This window comes from Aptenodytes patagonicus, chromosome 1 (assembly GCF_965638725.1).
Source record: "Aptenodytes patagonicus chromosome 1, bAptPat1.pri.cur, whole genome shotgun sequence".
NCBI classification, from domain to species: Eukaryota; Metazoa; Chordata; class Aves; order Sphenisciformes; family Spheniscidae; genus Aptenodytes; species Aptenodytes patagonicus.
Genome location: NC_134949.1, coordinates 77826290 through 77842407, shown reverse-complemented (window position 1 = coordinate 77842407; position 16118 = coordinate 77826290). Strand labels below are relative to the sequence as shown.

The following is a 16118-nucleotide window of genomic DNA, read 5'->3' as shown; positions in this document are numbered from 1 at the left end:
TCTCGCTGAGAGAGAGTCTGTAACTATATACAGTGAAAAGCAGCTTCAACAGCAAAGGGTAGGGAAGATGCACCCAGATACAGAGAATAACTTGGTACGGTTGGGGCATGTTGTCAAGAGAGAAGAAACCCAACTGTGTCCGAAGAGCTGCCCGTGGAGTATGCAAGGGTGACACCGACACCATCTCCATCTTGTAAGCTGTCCTCAAGTTTCCCTTAGGCATTTATTTCCCCCTAAGCACATGCCTTCCAAAAAGACATGTCATCAAAAAAACCCTTCTCCAAATTCAATCAAATTCTTGTTTTTTTCTGGGCAACTCGAAGTTTTACTTTGAAAAGAGGCAGAGGAATATAATCTATTAGTAGATTTCTGAAAAATTCTGGAAAAGTAATAGCTTGGCTTGAGTGGCTCTCAAGTACCAACCCAACCAACTTGCTTGCTAGCTCATCCTAGCCCCTCTTTCTCCAACAAACTATCATTTCATATGCTAATTTTACTACATAAAAATCAAATAAAGCCTGTCCTCTAGTCTTAGATAACAGTACCTTGTCTTGTACATTTTCTTATTAATGTGTGATAGCACAATCTTGGAAAATAAAGTAGATAACACTGCAAAACATTTGAAGCAACAGTTTAATTTTAGAAAAGTATCATGGTTTTAATCTTTACTATTGCTTTTACAGTGTTAAAATTTAAAGGATGTCCAGCATGCCTTCAGTCTTCCCCACATCCAGAATCTCTTTAAGAAACTTGTTTATATGTGATAGACACTTTATATTGCATTAAAACAAACACAAAAAAGACAGACTTTCTAATCACCTGGAGTCACATTTCAAAACTAGCAAGTCAGGCAGTTATCCAGCAACAACCTCCTTATTTTAAACATTTTTCTTTTTTAAAAAAGGTACGAAACAGCAGTGACCCAGCACTAGCCTAGGTTTTAAATATAAAAGAGATTTTTATCAGTGTAAATTTGAAAAACAAACCAACTGCCACCACCCGGGTGCTAATGATACTGGTCAGAGTCCAGCAATGACCTCCCATTGTAATTCCGTGTGTTAAATCTGCAGTCCATAATTCACGGCCCACCAAAAGGCAGCAACAAGCAAGGCTGCAGGCACCAGCTTCTGGCAGACGCACCTGAAAGGAAGCCTGCAAATCTGCGGGAAGAAAAGGGAAGGTAATTAGATAACCAGCAGCAAAAAGACGGTGCAGAAAAGCTAACAGGAATGCCTGCGTGCGAGGTCAGTGTGAAATGGAGAATACAGTCCAGTTCTGCGGAAACGCACGTCAGGGTCTAGTTTTGCTGGTGGCTACTGCGACTGCTGCAGTGGCAGGGTCATATCCAGCCTCTAAACAATCTCCTCTCTTCTCTGGGGTAAACACAGGGTAAAAGACCGCCAGTAGCAGTCCCGCTTACCTCCCCTAGAGGAGACCCTTACAGCTTCTTACAGTGGGAGACACCTTCCCTCTGCACGAAGCCCCCATGAGTTGTGTGGGACTTGGGCAGCTGTTTGCAGACATTTGGCATACTCTGTCTATAAATGAGAAATTTCAGCCTAAAAAGAAAAAACGGGGCAATGGGGGGACACCAACAAACTAAGGAACAAACCCAAACCTAGAGCCGCATTATATGCTTCACTCATTGACACTTACATGGGAGTTAGGTGCTGCTGTTACCTACTTGTCAACAAAAAGGTGAGAGAAAAGGGAGAGAGCATACCCAGCTTCCATAACCAATGATCCTCTTTGTCCAGTTATTGTTCAAAATATTTCCAAAGCTTCTTATAACACTTTTAATAATATTCCATGTCTGGAAAACACTGATAGCAACCCTGATGATTTAAACAAAAAAAAAAACAAAAACAAAAACAAACAAAACAAAAAAAAGCATGGGGATAGAAAATTTATTCTAAAAATTGTCAAATAAAATACCAAGGTTTAGAAAACTACGAAAAGAAACCCAAAACTCCAGCATGTTCCTTCCTGAAAGTCTATGTGTACATGTGTATTTCTCTAAATATTTAGGAAGAAGACCTGGCAACTTAGTAGGGCTTTCAAAGCTAAAGACAGTTTGGTTTCAGAATTAATTGATCACTAACGTCACACAAGGAAACATGCAGCAGAGCTCCTGAACGTCAGTCTTGTGCCTCTGCTCTTGTTTCAAACTTAGAACAGCGCAACCCAACGAGAGCTGTTGATCTCTCATGAATCAGAGTTCAGGGCAGCAACACAGGACTGACACAGCAATCCCACAGGGTCTCTCTCTGCAGCGTGAATCCAGCTTTACTGAGGCAGAAGTTACATGACTATATGCCATGTCCAGGAACACAGCTTTCCTGTTTTTGAAAAAATTGCATTCTCTGTAGTCTGCAATAAGTGACCGTCCCCTCCCTGAAGCAGGGAGAGAAGAGGTGGAACCGCACGTGAGTACTTGGGTGTTCAGACACAGATTATGTATCTCGGGTTAGGACATTACTGCATGTCAGTTAATAACTATCCATGACAACCCTGTCAGCTCACAGCAGATAAAAGGCAATTCAAACTAGTCTAGCCACGTTTTCTTGTATGTGCATGGGGGGGTTATTTGACATGCAGTAACATGTTAATCCCTGAAGCACACGCTTACTAGGCTGCAGACCTCTCATCGCTCACTTGTGCTTGAAGACACTGTCCAACCTAGAAAGCTACTGTGCTACTGTGAAACTTTAAATACCAAGAAACTATTTAAGTCTTTTGACTGTAAATGGCTGTAGTCTGCGGAAACAATCTCCATTATAAAGCTCATCCTTGTAAAACAAGCTGCAGTATCGGTTTTGGTTTTTTAGGTTCTGTATGAAGCAGCAGTAGTAGCAATAAATTTTTTACTTTGTGTACAGAAATGTTATTGTTTGTCTAACAAAACATTACCGTTTATCTACCTAACGTGGTTTTTAAAAGGATCTGAAGACTGACAGCCCCAGTAAGGTAACTTACCCACGTGCCAGGTGAAGCAGCGTATCTTCAAACTTCCTGTGGTACATCCTGTTAAATTCATCCCCGATCAGGGCCAGCTGATGGCCAACCTGGGCAGCTGAGCTGTAAGGCGTTCGGGATGTGCACGTTAGAGGACAATACTGCAACAGCAATTCTCTAAAAAGCACTCTGCAAATGTCAGGCGCAGTTATTTCCCTAACAGTTGGACTAAGCTGGGCATGTAAAAGCAAAATGTTAAGGGTTTTTTTTTTTTCCCCCTGTTATTTACGGTTTTATTGATTAGGCATCTTACACCTGTATTTATACGTATACAGAAGTGCTTTGATGTTTTCATAAAAAGCTGCATGTTTGGCACTTTTGAAAAACCATGTTGGTTTTTTAGGTGTCTAGTTTCTTTATACAAGGCAATGAAATTCTGGCTTGGTTCCCCCCCTCCCCCCAAAGTCAAAATATTGAAACAGCCTTCACGTCGGACCTTTCAAAACATTTCATCTTATATAAATGCTGTCTTTGTCATCCAACAGGTTTACTCCAATGATTTCCACAATGCAGTGCGGGCCTCTAGCTAGTGGGTGATGCCAGGGTATGAACTGACCAAAACCTAAAGGCTCTTAGGGAGGTCCTGGGGCGTGCAGAACCTTAAACTACAATGTCTGTGGCACATGTTGATGCTGAAAACTGGTTACGCTTTCCTGATGAAAATTTCCAATTAGATTTAGCTTCTCTTAGACACTCATCCTTCTTTTTTTTTTTTGGTAGAAAAATAATATGACTATACATTTTTATTTTAACTTGTATTTCTGCTGAGATCTGTTTATGAGATCTGCTGAATAGTAAGTGGGCTTAAGAGCTTAATTCTAGAGATCTGCTTAAAAAAACTTGGGCTTGGTTTGGTCAGTCCAACAACAACAAAAAAAAAAAAAACACAGAAAGGAATTTTCGCAGACGAGGGGAAAGGCAGCCCCTGACTCTTGAACTGGAAAAAATGTATGTATGGGATTAAGAAAAACCCAAAGCAGCACTATCAGTTTATTGTGAGAGGCGCCTAGAGAATTATGTAAAAATGGCTTCCTCAGCTGCTTGCTATAACAGGTGTGTTTCTAATGAAGAGCCACATCTGTGTCCCTGTGCAGGATAAAAACTTACAGACATTTAATGCAGCATAATCTTGCACGGTCAGTCTTAAGCACTACAGGTTATCTACACTTGCATCTATTCCATTTTCAATAGTATCCACTATGATTATTTGGCTTAGCAAAGTCTTCTGGAAAGTCTGGGGGTTTGTCCTGGGGGGGGAGGATGCAGAGGACGGAAGGAATATTAATGTGGCGTGATACCTGATATTAAACTCCATTTGCTCTGTGGTGTCTGCGATTGTTCGGAAGTTACTGTAGGTTTCCTCTTCTGGTGCTCCATTGGGGTAGCTGGAGAGGACAAAGTGCCTGGGGATTCTCCTCGTCTGAGACATCTTATTCTGCAACGAGTCATGAAAGACAACCCCATGGCTTCTTGTAACACAAGGTCTTTTCAGTTTAGATGGAAATTTTTTAAAGCGCTCTTAAAGTTACCCTTTTTATTTCTCCAGTCAGAACGCGAGCGTTGCTAAGATAACTATTTTGAGAGCAGTCAAAGGAAAGTTTCAGTGACCCAACAGATGTACAGCAATTCAAACAGGCAGCATTTAGATGGCTGCTGCTTCATATTGGCTCAAAACAGCCTAGAAATTGGAAAATCTAGATAAATATAGCTAGAGTAGATAAGTATAGTTTCTCAGTAGTTTCACTTAGTACAAGATGTTTTCCTGCGCTGTTTGCAATGACCTGCCTGGCATTAAATCACACCAACTGATGGAGATCCCCAGGCAGCAAAGTACCTAAAACATACAACTTGAACAGGTTTTCTTAGGTCTTTAATTTAGGTCTGAGTTTATGCATCTTCTTCAGCTGGAGGCCGCCACCAAGGAAATTACAAGAAGCTCACCACAGAAATAGAATATAGCAAAGATTTAAATGGATTAATAGCTTTCCAAATGGAAGAGTGGACAGTGGGAACAGCTAAAATCAATGGAGCCGCCTGCTCATACAATGGGAGTTATTCACAACCAGTAGCCAGGCTCTAGAACGTAAGCACCTCACAGGAGGCGGTCCTCTTCTCAGCGAAATAAATAGCGAAAACTTAACGGGTTTCAGCGTAAGTGGGGCATCTCTAATATTTCCAGTATTCTGATAACGCTTTCCTGAAAGCACTAAAGAGGTTCAGTTTACCAGCAGCAGAGCTTGGAGTGGAGCTGATGTTTTTGTAGTCGTTACGCTTGTTTTATTTGGCTTATCAAGAGAAATGACATCAGAGCTGTGGACGGGGATTATTTCAAACTACACACACGCCCTTGGGCAGGTAACACCCCTTCTGCCCCTTGGACGTTTGCTGTGGCAGAAGGCTCTGCTTCTTGTCTCGAGGGTGCCTGATGATGAACTTAATGACAGTCTTCTGGAGATGCTCTGTTTTTATCCGGCATGGTTTTGGCCAGCTCTTTTATGATCTCTTTGCTTCCCAGCTCCATCATTACAGAACTGACCCGCTTTGTCGATGGAGTGATCTCGGACAGCAGCGAAGGGGATTTCCCCCCGGCTGGATTCCTTTCTCCTTTTAAGCGCATTCTCTGTGGGTCAAATGAATAAAGCTCACGTAAAATATTCTCAGAGATGGAGCTAAACCAAGCAAAAGGTATCCGTCGTAATGCTGCTTGGCGGGGAATTATTTTGCCACGTTTCTGCAGTCCTGTAAACTCTTTTTCTTTAAGTTTTACACTTGGGATGAGGTTGGGGCCTTTGTGCCCCAAGGGAGCCTTGATCTTCTTTCAATATTTAGATGAAACTTTCCACAAAATTTCCACAACACAAAATTATTAATAATTAATGTGTATACATTATTGCGTAAGCAAACACACAGAAATGTGATACTAAATAAATGAAAATATACTCGGTTCTACAGAAGTGAAGGCTCCTCTTACCGATGTTTAATGTGGCTGGGGAAAAGCGTGCTACGGACTAGTTTCTGCCGGGTAGATATTATCATGTGTCATACAGTTTGTAGTTTAATATTCTGTTTTTTTCCTTCTATTTGTACCATTTCTGCTTTACTCATATAGATGTTTATAATCTAGGATTTTAAATCTATCCAGACTTCTGAAGAGCTGTGTAGATGAGCAGTGACAAAGAGGAGCTGGGGTCAGGCCTTCTGAATTTTATTGCGACCGCTATGAGCGAGTTCTGTGACCCGACTCTGTTCCTGAGGGGAAATACCACAGCCCTTTCTTCCAAGGGGGCACCTATGGATTTGTATGTAAGAGTGACAGAATCTGAACATATTTTACAGGTGAGTTAAAAAGCTTAATTAAATAAGATCATCTTTTGAAAAAGAGAGACAGATAGTAGGTGCTGTATTTGCTTCAAGAGATGCCCTGTCCTGTTTTAAACGCTTCCTTTATGCGTTGCTGTATGTCTCTCTCCCCAGTCCAAACACAAATCATGGGAAAAAAGGGTAATGTCCGTAGAGAGACGTTGGGTATTCCAGCACCATACCTGATTTCCAGACACACAGTCACTCCGAGGACTCTGTAGCTCTGAATCAGGTGCCAAGGCTCCATACGTACCCCACAGTGAAGCTGTTCCACTTTAAGTAAATCCATATTCACTGGAGCAGGTACTTGAACCGACTCTTCCATTTCCTAGGGCAACATCTAGACCAGTGGGTTACTGGGCGTCGTGGTGGTCAACAGCTGATCACGTTCCCACAAGTGCATCCCTGTCCATTTTTTGTGCAAGGTCCGATGCGACACATACGCTATTGCAGTATGGGCTGGATGACCCAGGGCAGCTCCTGGTTTGAGAGCTTCACCAGAGCTCAGGTAGGAGCTCCAAGGGGTCCTGAAGGTCCATGAATGGGAAATTGGGAATGGCTGAGCAAGGTTTGGAAGATCCCAGGGATGCCGAAGTACTCACTTGGACATCCAAAGTGTCAGTTCTCTGGATGCAGTTAGTCTCAGTGGACTGCATAGAGAAACAGTCAAAGCACGCGGTGTTGGACTTTTTGAGGTTAAACAACCCAACTGTATGCTCACATGTACAAAGTAAACAACTAGATATCTAGTGATGTACTCCTGTAGCCTGTGGGTACCACAGCGAGATTCAAACAAATGGAAATGTGTTAATCGTGTTTCTTCACAGCTTATAAAGTCGTTAAAGGTTTCTAGTAAAACAAGTACTATAGTGGATAAAATGTATTAAAACCCAGCATAAAAACTCAGCTGCCTATTACACATGTATACTAACTATTCTTAGCCTTTACAACCGTGCATCGTGAAAAAAAAAAAAAAAATCTAAAAAAAGGTATTGTCTTTTTCTCTTTTTTTTTTTTTATTTCATTTCTAGACTAGATGCTAGTTTCGTATTCATGGGGCCACACAATGGAAATGTCTATATCTGTGAGAGATGAAAACTGTGTTCTGAAAAAGACCTATAATAAGTCAACGCACTACAGAACTCAGACATGTAAACAAACCATACAATACCACGACAAAAGCCCAAAGCACAACATATGCTACCTCACACCTGTTATGATAATACCTTCCTCCCACAGGCTAAAAAAGAAACTGCCGTAGCTGTTGGGTCATGCTCTCCACAACTCAGCTGCAGCCTGGTATGCTGGCTTTGCCCACCAATTCGTCTCAATGTTCGAGTAAGGGCAATCCAACAAAGAGGGAATTTATAATGTATTTTACGGGACGGACGGTGTTGAGGCAAAGACCAGTCTGGCAGGGCTACTGTCTTGAAGATGTACAAGATGCATCTAATTTAGTTTCAAAGCAAAGCTTAGCAATTGCCTTCTTGGCAAGGAAGGAACAAATTGAGGCTATTTACTGATTTTGGTCATCTTTTTTTTTTAAATCTAGCTATGCAAGGTACATATAGACATGCACGTGAAAGCTGCATTAATATGGACCTGTTTCGTTCCTCAAGTTTGGATCCGTACAGAGCTGGGCAAGAGGAGCGTGTATCACACGCCCCAGGCCCTCCCGGTTCTCCAAAGCAGGATGTGTTAATCTCCTACCACCCATCTCACGCTTTCCTTCCTTCTCTCATTTTTACAGAAAGCAAAGGCAAACTGATTTTGGTTTACAGAAACCAAGAGGTCGTATGTGTGCATATGAGTAATGGCTTGTCATTTAGAGAGCAGTGACCACAACCGAGTCCTCACAACGCCTCTGAGGAAGCGGCAGCAGGATCCCATGCCAGCGACAGAGATCGCTTCCAAACTAGCGACCAGATCAAAAAGCTCATGCTTCTCTGTAAGGCTTTGACCGAGCAAACTAAAAGCTTCGTTTCAATGGTGAAATGCCTTCAGCAGAATAAATAATGTATTTCAAGTTAAATACGTACTTAATGTTTTGCTGAATAGAGGCCTAGATCCAAATTAAAAAACCAGCCCTCTAAATGCCTAATTATATGACGGAAATTATGGCTTTTTATGAACACAATTATGATTGAATAATGAAGCATCTTCGGTAGAAAAAGTATGTTGACGCTGTCTTTACTTTGCATCGTCAGTTTTTTCTGTTTGTGTCTTTTTTTATCTAGCAAAAGGGAACAGAAAATCTTCTTGAAAAAGGAACATGTTGCTAAACCAAGTATGCCAGCAGGTGAGTTGGGGAAAACGAAAGGTCCTGAAATTTACCTGTAGTCAGTTTGATTAGATTTGCTGTGGCAATATTTTTTAAGAAGACAGGCACGGTGATACTTCAGTAAAATGCACTGAATGTATTAATTATAGTTTATGCATTATCTTTATGTATTTTATGACTTATCTATAGTATAATTTATGTGCACTTCATGTCTTAGGCATACAATCTTACGTATTTTGTGCAGACATGACACGGTAAAGCTATTAATAATTCCAACATGCGATTTAGTATGTTTTAAAGCTGGTTATGAAAGTAGGAAACTACTACCGATAATCTAATTCCAATGTTCGGGCTCAGAATTCCCAGCACCTACCTACATAAATACGGATTGCCAGATAGGACCCTTGTCCTTTACGCCTAAGGTATCAAAGCATATCTCAAACTGTTTCAGATTCTACCAGCTGCCCATGCAAACTAAATTTAAATGAAAAACAAGTAGAGGCTTGGTTGTTTGCATATATACCTCCAATCCATAGCCAACTCTTTCAAAAGATGACATCATCCTCGCTGTTGCAAATACAAATCTCTATGTCATTTTACAAGGACAAGTCTTTGATAAAATGACCGGAGATTAAGAGCTAGTTAAGGTTACAGAGAAACAGGGATATTGGACACTCAGGACACTTCCTGCTGTAGCGAGGAAGAATATACTGTTTAAAACCCGAGGTGGACTTTTGGGAGTTTTTTTGTTTGGGGTTTGTTGTTGGGGGTTTTTTTTAAGTCCTAGGCTCTCCTATGACCCGTGTCAGATTAGCAGTGGTTGCCCTCAGCTGTTGACCCTCCTCCTTTGCAAGCCAGAAGCCGTTAAGACACCAGCAGCACACAGGCAGTGGGAACCACAGCCGCCGCTACAGGCTATCTCTGCCCCTTCCCTCGTAGGGACACCTGGGCTTCCACAGGCTTGCCTCCTGAACCACCACAGCTCGTGGCAAAACATCACAAGGTAGCCATCAGCAACCTCAGTTTCTCTTAAAAAGATGAGAGGATAAGTCATCGGTGTTTGTGTTTGAATAGTGCAGGTTAGTTAACCCAGGTTGCTGGATTAACTCTTAAATCAGTATCAGGTCAAGGAGCAAAGATAGATTAATTCTTTGTCTCATACTGTGTTCCCAGTCAGCTTAACGTCAATGACCTTGGAGACTGTTTACACATAAACACTTCTTAATATTGCCTCAAACAGCTATTAAAGGCACACTTCTGTAAATCTAAAAAATACACGCTCTACTTCTTACATTTTATTTCATTTATGTTTTTATGCTCAGTAAGTCAGTATTAGAACATGCCTTCACTGGGAATTTAACATAGGCTCTCTTACCTCAAAACAGGATAGGAATGAAGCATTTGATTATATTTAAAAATAAAAAATGTATTCCTTTAGCAAGTCCTGTGACCTCGGTAGTGAAAGAAATGCATACAGCAGACTTTAAATGGAGAAAACCTTTTGAACTAAAGAGCTCGCACAGCTATTTTCTATTTCAGTCTCTGCTGAAAATGTTTAAGGGGACCTGATTGAAATTCTGAGTCAAGACTTCGAGAACGTCTCAAGATTTTTATGCATCATCAGCATTTGCATCTTGTCTGTTAGAGCACTCAGAGACCACCAGTCCTTACTGTGACATTTAACATATGACTGTAGAGAACAAGAGGTTTCCATGTTAAAAAGTAGATAGTACAGTTATGTCCACATTAAAAAGCCATGATTTGATAAGCCTACAAAGTGTCATTTTCCTTGAAGAGTCTACTGATTCCTTCAGTGCTCACAAGCCCATTTCAACGGCTTCTAGGAGAAACGAGGGGGTTCTGCTTTTATTAAATTCCCAAGAAGTTTTATGGGAAGAACTAAGAACATTGAAAAGAAAGATACATTGATACCAAACTGAAATTAACCGTTTCTATTTTAAAAAGTCTCAACATTTTTTCTGCCACACTCAGATTTTTTGTTTGTGACAGTGCCACGTATCTCAGGGATGTCATCTTTGTTCACAAAGAGTTAAGGTTTAGATTAAGTCAGAACGCTTCTGCGCTAACATTTACATTTCCTTTTCAAAACATCTTCTGCCCTTTGCACTTCTCAGTCTCACCAAAAGGTCAAGATTCTTTTGTAATAAATAAGAATTTATTTAAAATTGTTACTTGAATTGCATGGCCAAGTTGTAGGAGGTAAGTATGACAATGTATATAGTTCAATAATCCATGAATGAACCATAAAGCTATGGAAAATATTTCTTTATTCACATTCATTGTAAAATTGTGTAGCTTAGTTCTTTTACTTTTGAAAGCTCCTGAAATGAGTGATGCAGATAGAACAGTTGTTATTGGTAGTCAGAAAAGTTCACACAATGCTCATAATTATTAATACAATTACATAATAAAATTGGAATACTTCAATCTACCATTAACATCTGTTCAATCAAATTGAAAAAAAAAAAAAAAAAAATCTGATGTACTTAAGAGACTTTGTTCTACCATCCCATCCACTTGAAGGGTGGAGTACCTGCAACGAGCCTGCTGGCACCCTCAGCAAGCAGATTACGGAATTCATGCCTTGATATTAAATTCAGGGTTAAAGGATGCTGATCACTAAGGTCATAATCTATAAAAATACTTAGGCAGATGCTTAGCTTCAACGGACCAAATAATGTTAATTTAAACATGATCATTCACATTCTTAAAAAGCTGGCACATTTGGGATAGCTATGGGCTGCCGTTTTCCCTCACCTAGTCCCCCTTAGCCCTGCACAGGCACACGCGCTGTCATGTATTGCCACCTCGCACCTGCCTCCTGTCCCGTTTAACAGGGGCACTTTATTGGACTTGTGGTCAGAAAACGCAGCATCTTCTATGACCTTTGGCGGTCTTCTCCTGCAGGTGCCTCTGAGATTCCACTTACTGCTGCCAAATTGGGAAGATGTGAGAAACTGTTGATTTGCAGGTACAGTGTAACTGTAAGTCTAAGAACTGAAATTTAACTCACTATTTATGCTGTCTTTCTTGTTCCGCACGTCAGTAGAAAGAATTAAAATGCCACGCTATTCTCCGTTTTACTTAGGCTTCCTGTGTTGGTAAAATGCTGATAGTAAGAGTGTTACAAACACTGCAGTAAAATGACTATGGCTTAAAATCCCAGTTCACCTGCAATATTTTAGCGGTATTTTTACACAATAAACTTACCAAGTTACCATTAGTAAGGTATATTCCACACATCTTGCAGACAGTGTAACTAACAATAAAAATAGGGTGTCTTATTAAATAGATCAAATGTATAAAACCAACTGTGAAGAGCAAATGAAGAAGGTTTTATGCACAGGAGTCATCTTGCCCCGATACAGCACTGTATTTCTTCAAACACAATGTGTCCTTCACTCACTTTCTTTTTGTAGATTTGTAGCCCTTACTCATATAAATTTTGATTTCAGTATTTGGCTTTCCAGTTTCATTTCAGATCCGTACTGCATTAGGAGGGGGTTTACTACTCCCTTTGGTAACCGCAGGATCAAGCTCACAGTTAGTATCCTACTCCCACCAGCTCTTGCTTTGGCTAGCAGGCTCTTACCCTGCAGGAGCTGAGCGCATTCAATTTTTCTTAGTCCTCTCTAAATGGTCTTACGGTCAATGGCCTATTGATACAAAAATCCTTAAAAAGAGCTACCACAGACACCTGCCGACCAGGTGAAGCAGGCAATTTTCTTAAATTTCTCCTTTCAGAGAGACAGGGTCTCTACAGCAGTGACTTTTTGAGATCAGAAGAGATCAAACACCTTGAACAAACACTGATTTTCCTCCTCATTATACTCAGTTCTAACTCCCATTCAACTGACATGCATTAAATGGGAAAAAAAAAAAAAAGAAAAAAAAATCACACACCCACAATACGTTAACTCAAAATAACTTTGTCCATGTACCTGTGAGAGAAAATGGTAATGGAGACCATTCTGTCTTCTTGTTATACATATGTCTTTCTGCTACAGCCTTGAGCAGACGTGGGCTAATACTCACTTTGCAATTTAAACACCTAGAAATCTGCTTAATCACACAACTCGCCACGCTCCTGTAATCGCTCCTTGTGAAATGACTTAAACGTTACTGAGTATATACCGCCGTACGGATTTCTTTACCCATCTCTGCTGTCGCACATCATTCCTGTTATCAGTAGCATTGGTGTAAACGTATACAGATACAGAAAACGAGTTTTTCAGGAACATTTAAAAATGTTTATCGGTGGCACACTTTGCTATACATCTTAGACTTATTTTGAGGGCTTATTTCCTGCTTTGCTGAGAGTGAAAGTACACGTACTCCGCTCCTCATTTGCTTAGAAGATAGCAGTTGAGCACAAAGCACGCGGCTCCCCGCAGCATCATCTGGAAGGGCACACACGTCCCTCCCGGAGGCTGAGCAGCCGGGACAGGTCGCTCCTTGCCGACGCGCGGCTCGGCGCCGCGGCGACTCCCGCCCCGGGCCCCGGCCGTGCCCACCGCCCGCGGGCACGGCGCTGCCTGTAACCGGCGGCTCCGCCGCTCGCTCCGCTGCCGGTGTTCACCCCCGCCCGGCGTGTTTTTTAAACGACATCGATCCCCCTTCCCGGGACCAAAGATGCTGCGGCGCCAGACCCGGCGGAGGTGCGTGGGGGCGGGCTGCCTGTGGAAACATGCCGGGAAACCCCCCCGGGGCCGGGATATCGCCCCCCTCCGGGACCGGGCGCGCAGGTGAGGCGGCGGGTCCCGGCACCGCCGGCCTCCCGCGGCCCCCCGCACCGCCCCGGGGCCGCGGTCTGGCTCTGCCCGGGAGACCCCGGCCGGTTCCCCCCGCTCCTCCCCGCCCGCCTCAAGGAAAGGCGCCGCCGCACCGCCCCTCTCCCGCGGGGACCCCGCCGCTCACCTCACCTCGGCTCGGCTCGGCTCCGCTCGGCGCCCCGCGCTGGAAGCCACCGCCGCCCTGCGGGCACACAGGCAGGCGTCAGGAGAGGGGGATCCCCGCGCCCCTCGCCCCGCCCCGGCCCCACCGCGCCACCGCGCCGGCCACTCACCGCGGCGTCACTCGCAGACTGCCCCTATTGTCCGCCCGCCGCCCCGCCCCGCACCGCACCGCGCCCCGCACCGCCCCGCCGGGGAGACCCGCCGCCCCCGCTGGGTCGGGCTCGGTGGCCCGGGCGGCTGCTGCCGGCGGGAGGAGAAGCGCCTCGGGGGGAGCGGGGCCCTGCCGCCCCCCCGGGGCCGGGCTGGCGCCGCCGGGCGCGGCTGCGGCGGCGGGGTTGGGGGCGCCGTCCGCGCCGAGGTGGAGCCGGCGAGGCCGGGATGGCCCCGTGGATGGACGACCCCACGGTGGGACACCAGCCACCATGATGGGATGGCCCCCACCAGGGTGATGGGACGGGACGGGACTCTGGCCACCACGGCATGAGCTATGCGCTCGCACCGGTGGAGATGCCAAATGGCACAACCAGGCCCTGCGGTCCCCTTTTGCCAAAGGACCCCTTTTCCAAATGGCTTCGCTTGTCTGTTAAGTGGGTCCGTGTGTTTTTTTCAGCACCCTGAGCGTGCTGGAGCCCACGCTGGCTGTGGGCTTCGGCGTGGTTTTGGTTTTGGTGGCAGAGATCAGTGCCGCTCGAGAATCCCTTTGGGCTTCGATACGTGTTTTGTAATTTAAAGATATTCTTTAAAACGTTGGAAACGTTGTGGCATTGTTCGCTTTTGAACAGGGAGGAGCAGGTTTTCCTCTTAGTTTGTTCAGCTCAGCAGAAGCAGCTGAGATACGCCTGCATCCCCCACTGTCCCGAGGGTACCTGAGGAAGAAGGGTGCGGGGCAGAAAGCAGGAGAAGCCCTGGCAGCACAGCCAGTGCAGAGTTACTGAGGGGTTAAAGGGAGAGGCATCTACTGAAACCCCACTGACCTCTTGCCCAAAAGGTTTAGTGAGGTCATGGGACTTCCAGTGTTTTTCTTTTGTGCTGTTGATAACAGTGCGGTGACTGATTCGGTCAGTATCACCCATCACTAGAGAGCCGAGTTTACTGCAGAAGAGCTTTAAAGAGCCAAAACCCCCTATTGCTCCAGACTTTATTGTCATGTCAAACAGGAGACTTCACCGGGTAATGCTTGAGGGTGGACTTTGCCCTCTATTTATAGTATGATTTCATCTCTCTGTGAGTGAGGGTAAACACCGGGAGAAGCAGAACAGCGGCATAGATACAGCACTCCACCTGAAGCTGGGATGTCCGTAGGCTTTCGTGGCTAAGTTTTTAGATGTATAAAAGTGCTTGTGTGTCTGTGTGTATATACACTTATGCAAACCACTTCTTTTTGCGGTATGCGTAATAATCTTCCTTGTAACATGGATGTTTTTCTCTCCTCTTCCAAGCTCCGTATGTGAGGTTTACTCATCTGTAAAATGAACATGACAATGCTTATCTTCCAACTCATGCCAAGGACCATGTTGTGAGGATGGTGTTTACATTTACACATGCAATACGCTAGATGAAAATTGCCTTGAAAGTACAATATAATAAAAGGGAAATTAACCTCAGCAGTATCACTTCTTGCCAAGACTTTGTCCTATTTACCAGCTCTGATATTTCAATTTTCGTATTTACTTTGCTTCAAATCAATAATAGTTCCCCTCCCGAAACCAGGCTTAATTTTGCACATACAGGTAATCTTGCTGAATTCAGTGAGTTGACTTAAGCTTAAAATAAAATATGCAAATGTCATCATTAGGAGTGATTTCTGTCGCAAAGATAGCACGCCAGTGCAGCTACAGCATTTCCTGATACAGTAATAGTAAGCATTATTGAGCAGCTCTCAAATTCTCCCTGACTTCCCTTGTTAGAACAACAATGTTACAAAGTGGAGATGCATTAATATTAAAAACCAGAGCATCTATTATTAGCTGTGATGTAATATTGTCGATACAATTTTCAGAGAGACAGCAAAACAACAGCGCTTTTTATACCATGGAACTGTAACTTCGATTAAGGACTGCTGAATTAAGCTAAAAGACTCTTACATAAAAAAACCCAAACAACTGTTTCTGCCCTTAATGGATTATTTAATACATTTAAAAAGTGGTACTTTTTCAGCTTTCCCCTGAGGTATGATGGATGCAGGGACAAAAAAAAGATTGATAGCAAGGAGAAGATTCAGGTTCACTTTTCTTGCTGCCAGCTGTCACAGCAGACGTACCTTCTTGGTTGAAAGAAGGCTGTGAAGGCTGCTCCACGCTCTCGTCTGCTGCCAGAGGTATTGTGGTGCCAGGAAATTTCCACTGCACGTGACCAAAGGAAGATACACTGCATTTTGCGGCTGCTTTCATAGTTAAATTAGGGAATATTTAATAGCTCCAGTTATATTAATTATTAAATTTAACTGTTTCTTTGTAGTTGCATCCTTGAAACTGAGCCTGTTACCA

The 16118-nt window shown here is 43.5% G+C and overlaps 1 protein-coding gene across 1 annotated transcript; it reads right to left on the bottom strand.

Moving 5' to 3' along the window:
- Positions 1-617: 617 nt before the first annotated feature.
- On the bottom strand, positions 618-13650 carry LOC143155796 (uncharacterized). The gene is made up of 5 exons (XM_076328773.1): positions 13600-13650; positions 4314-4450; positions 2977-3078; positions 1724-1835; positions 618-1160 (listed from the first exon to the last, which is right to left on the bottom strand). Exons 2-5 carry the CDS (start codon positions 4442-4444, stop codon positions 1059-1061), a joined length of 447 nt encoding a protein of 148 aa, XP_076184888.1. The 5' UTR covers positions 4445-4450; positions 13600-13650; the 3' UTR covers positions 618-1058.
- Positions 13651-16118: the final 2468 nt, after the last annotated feature.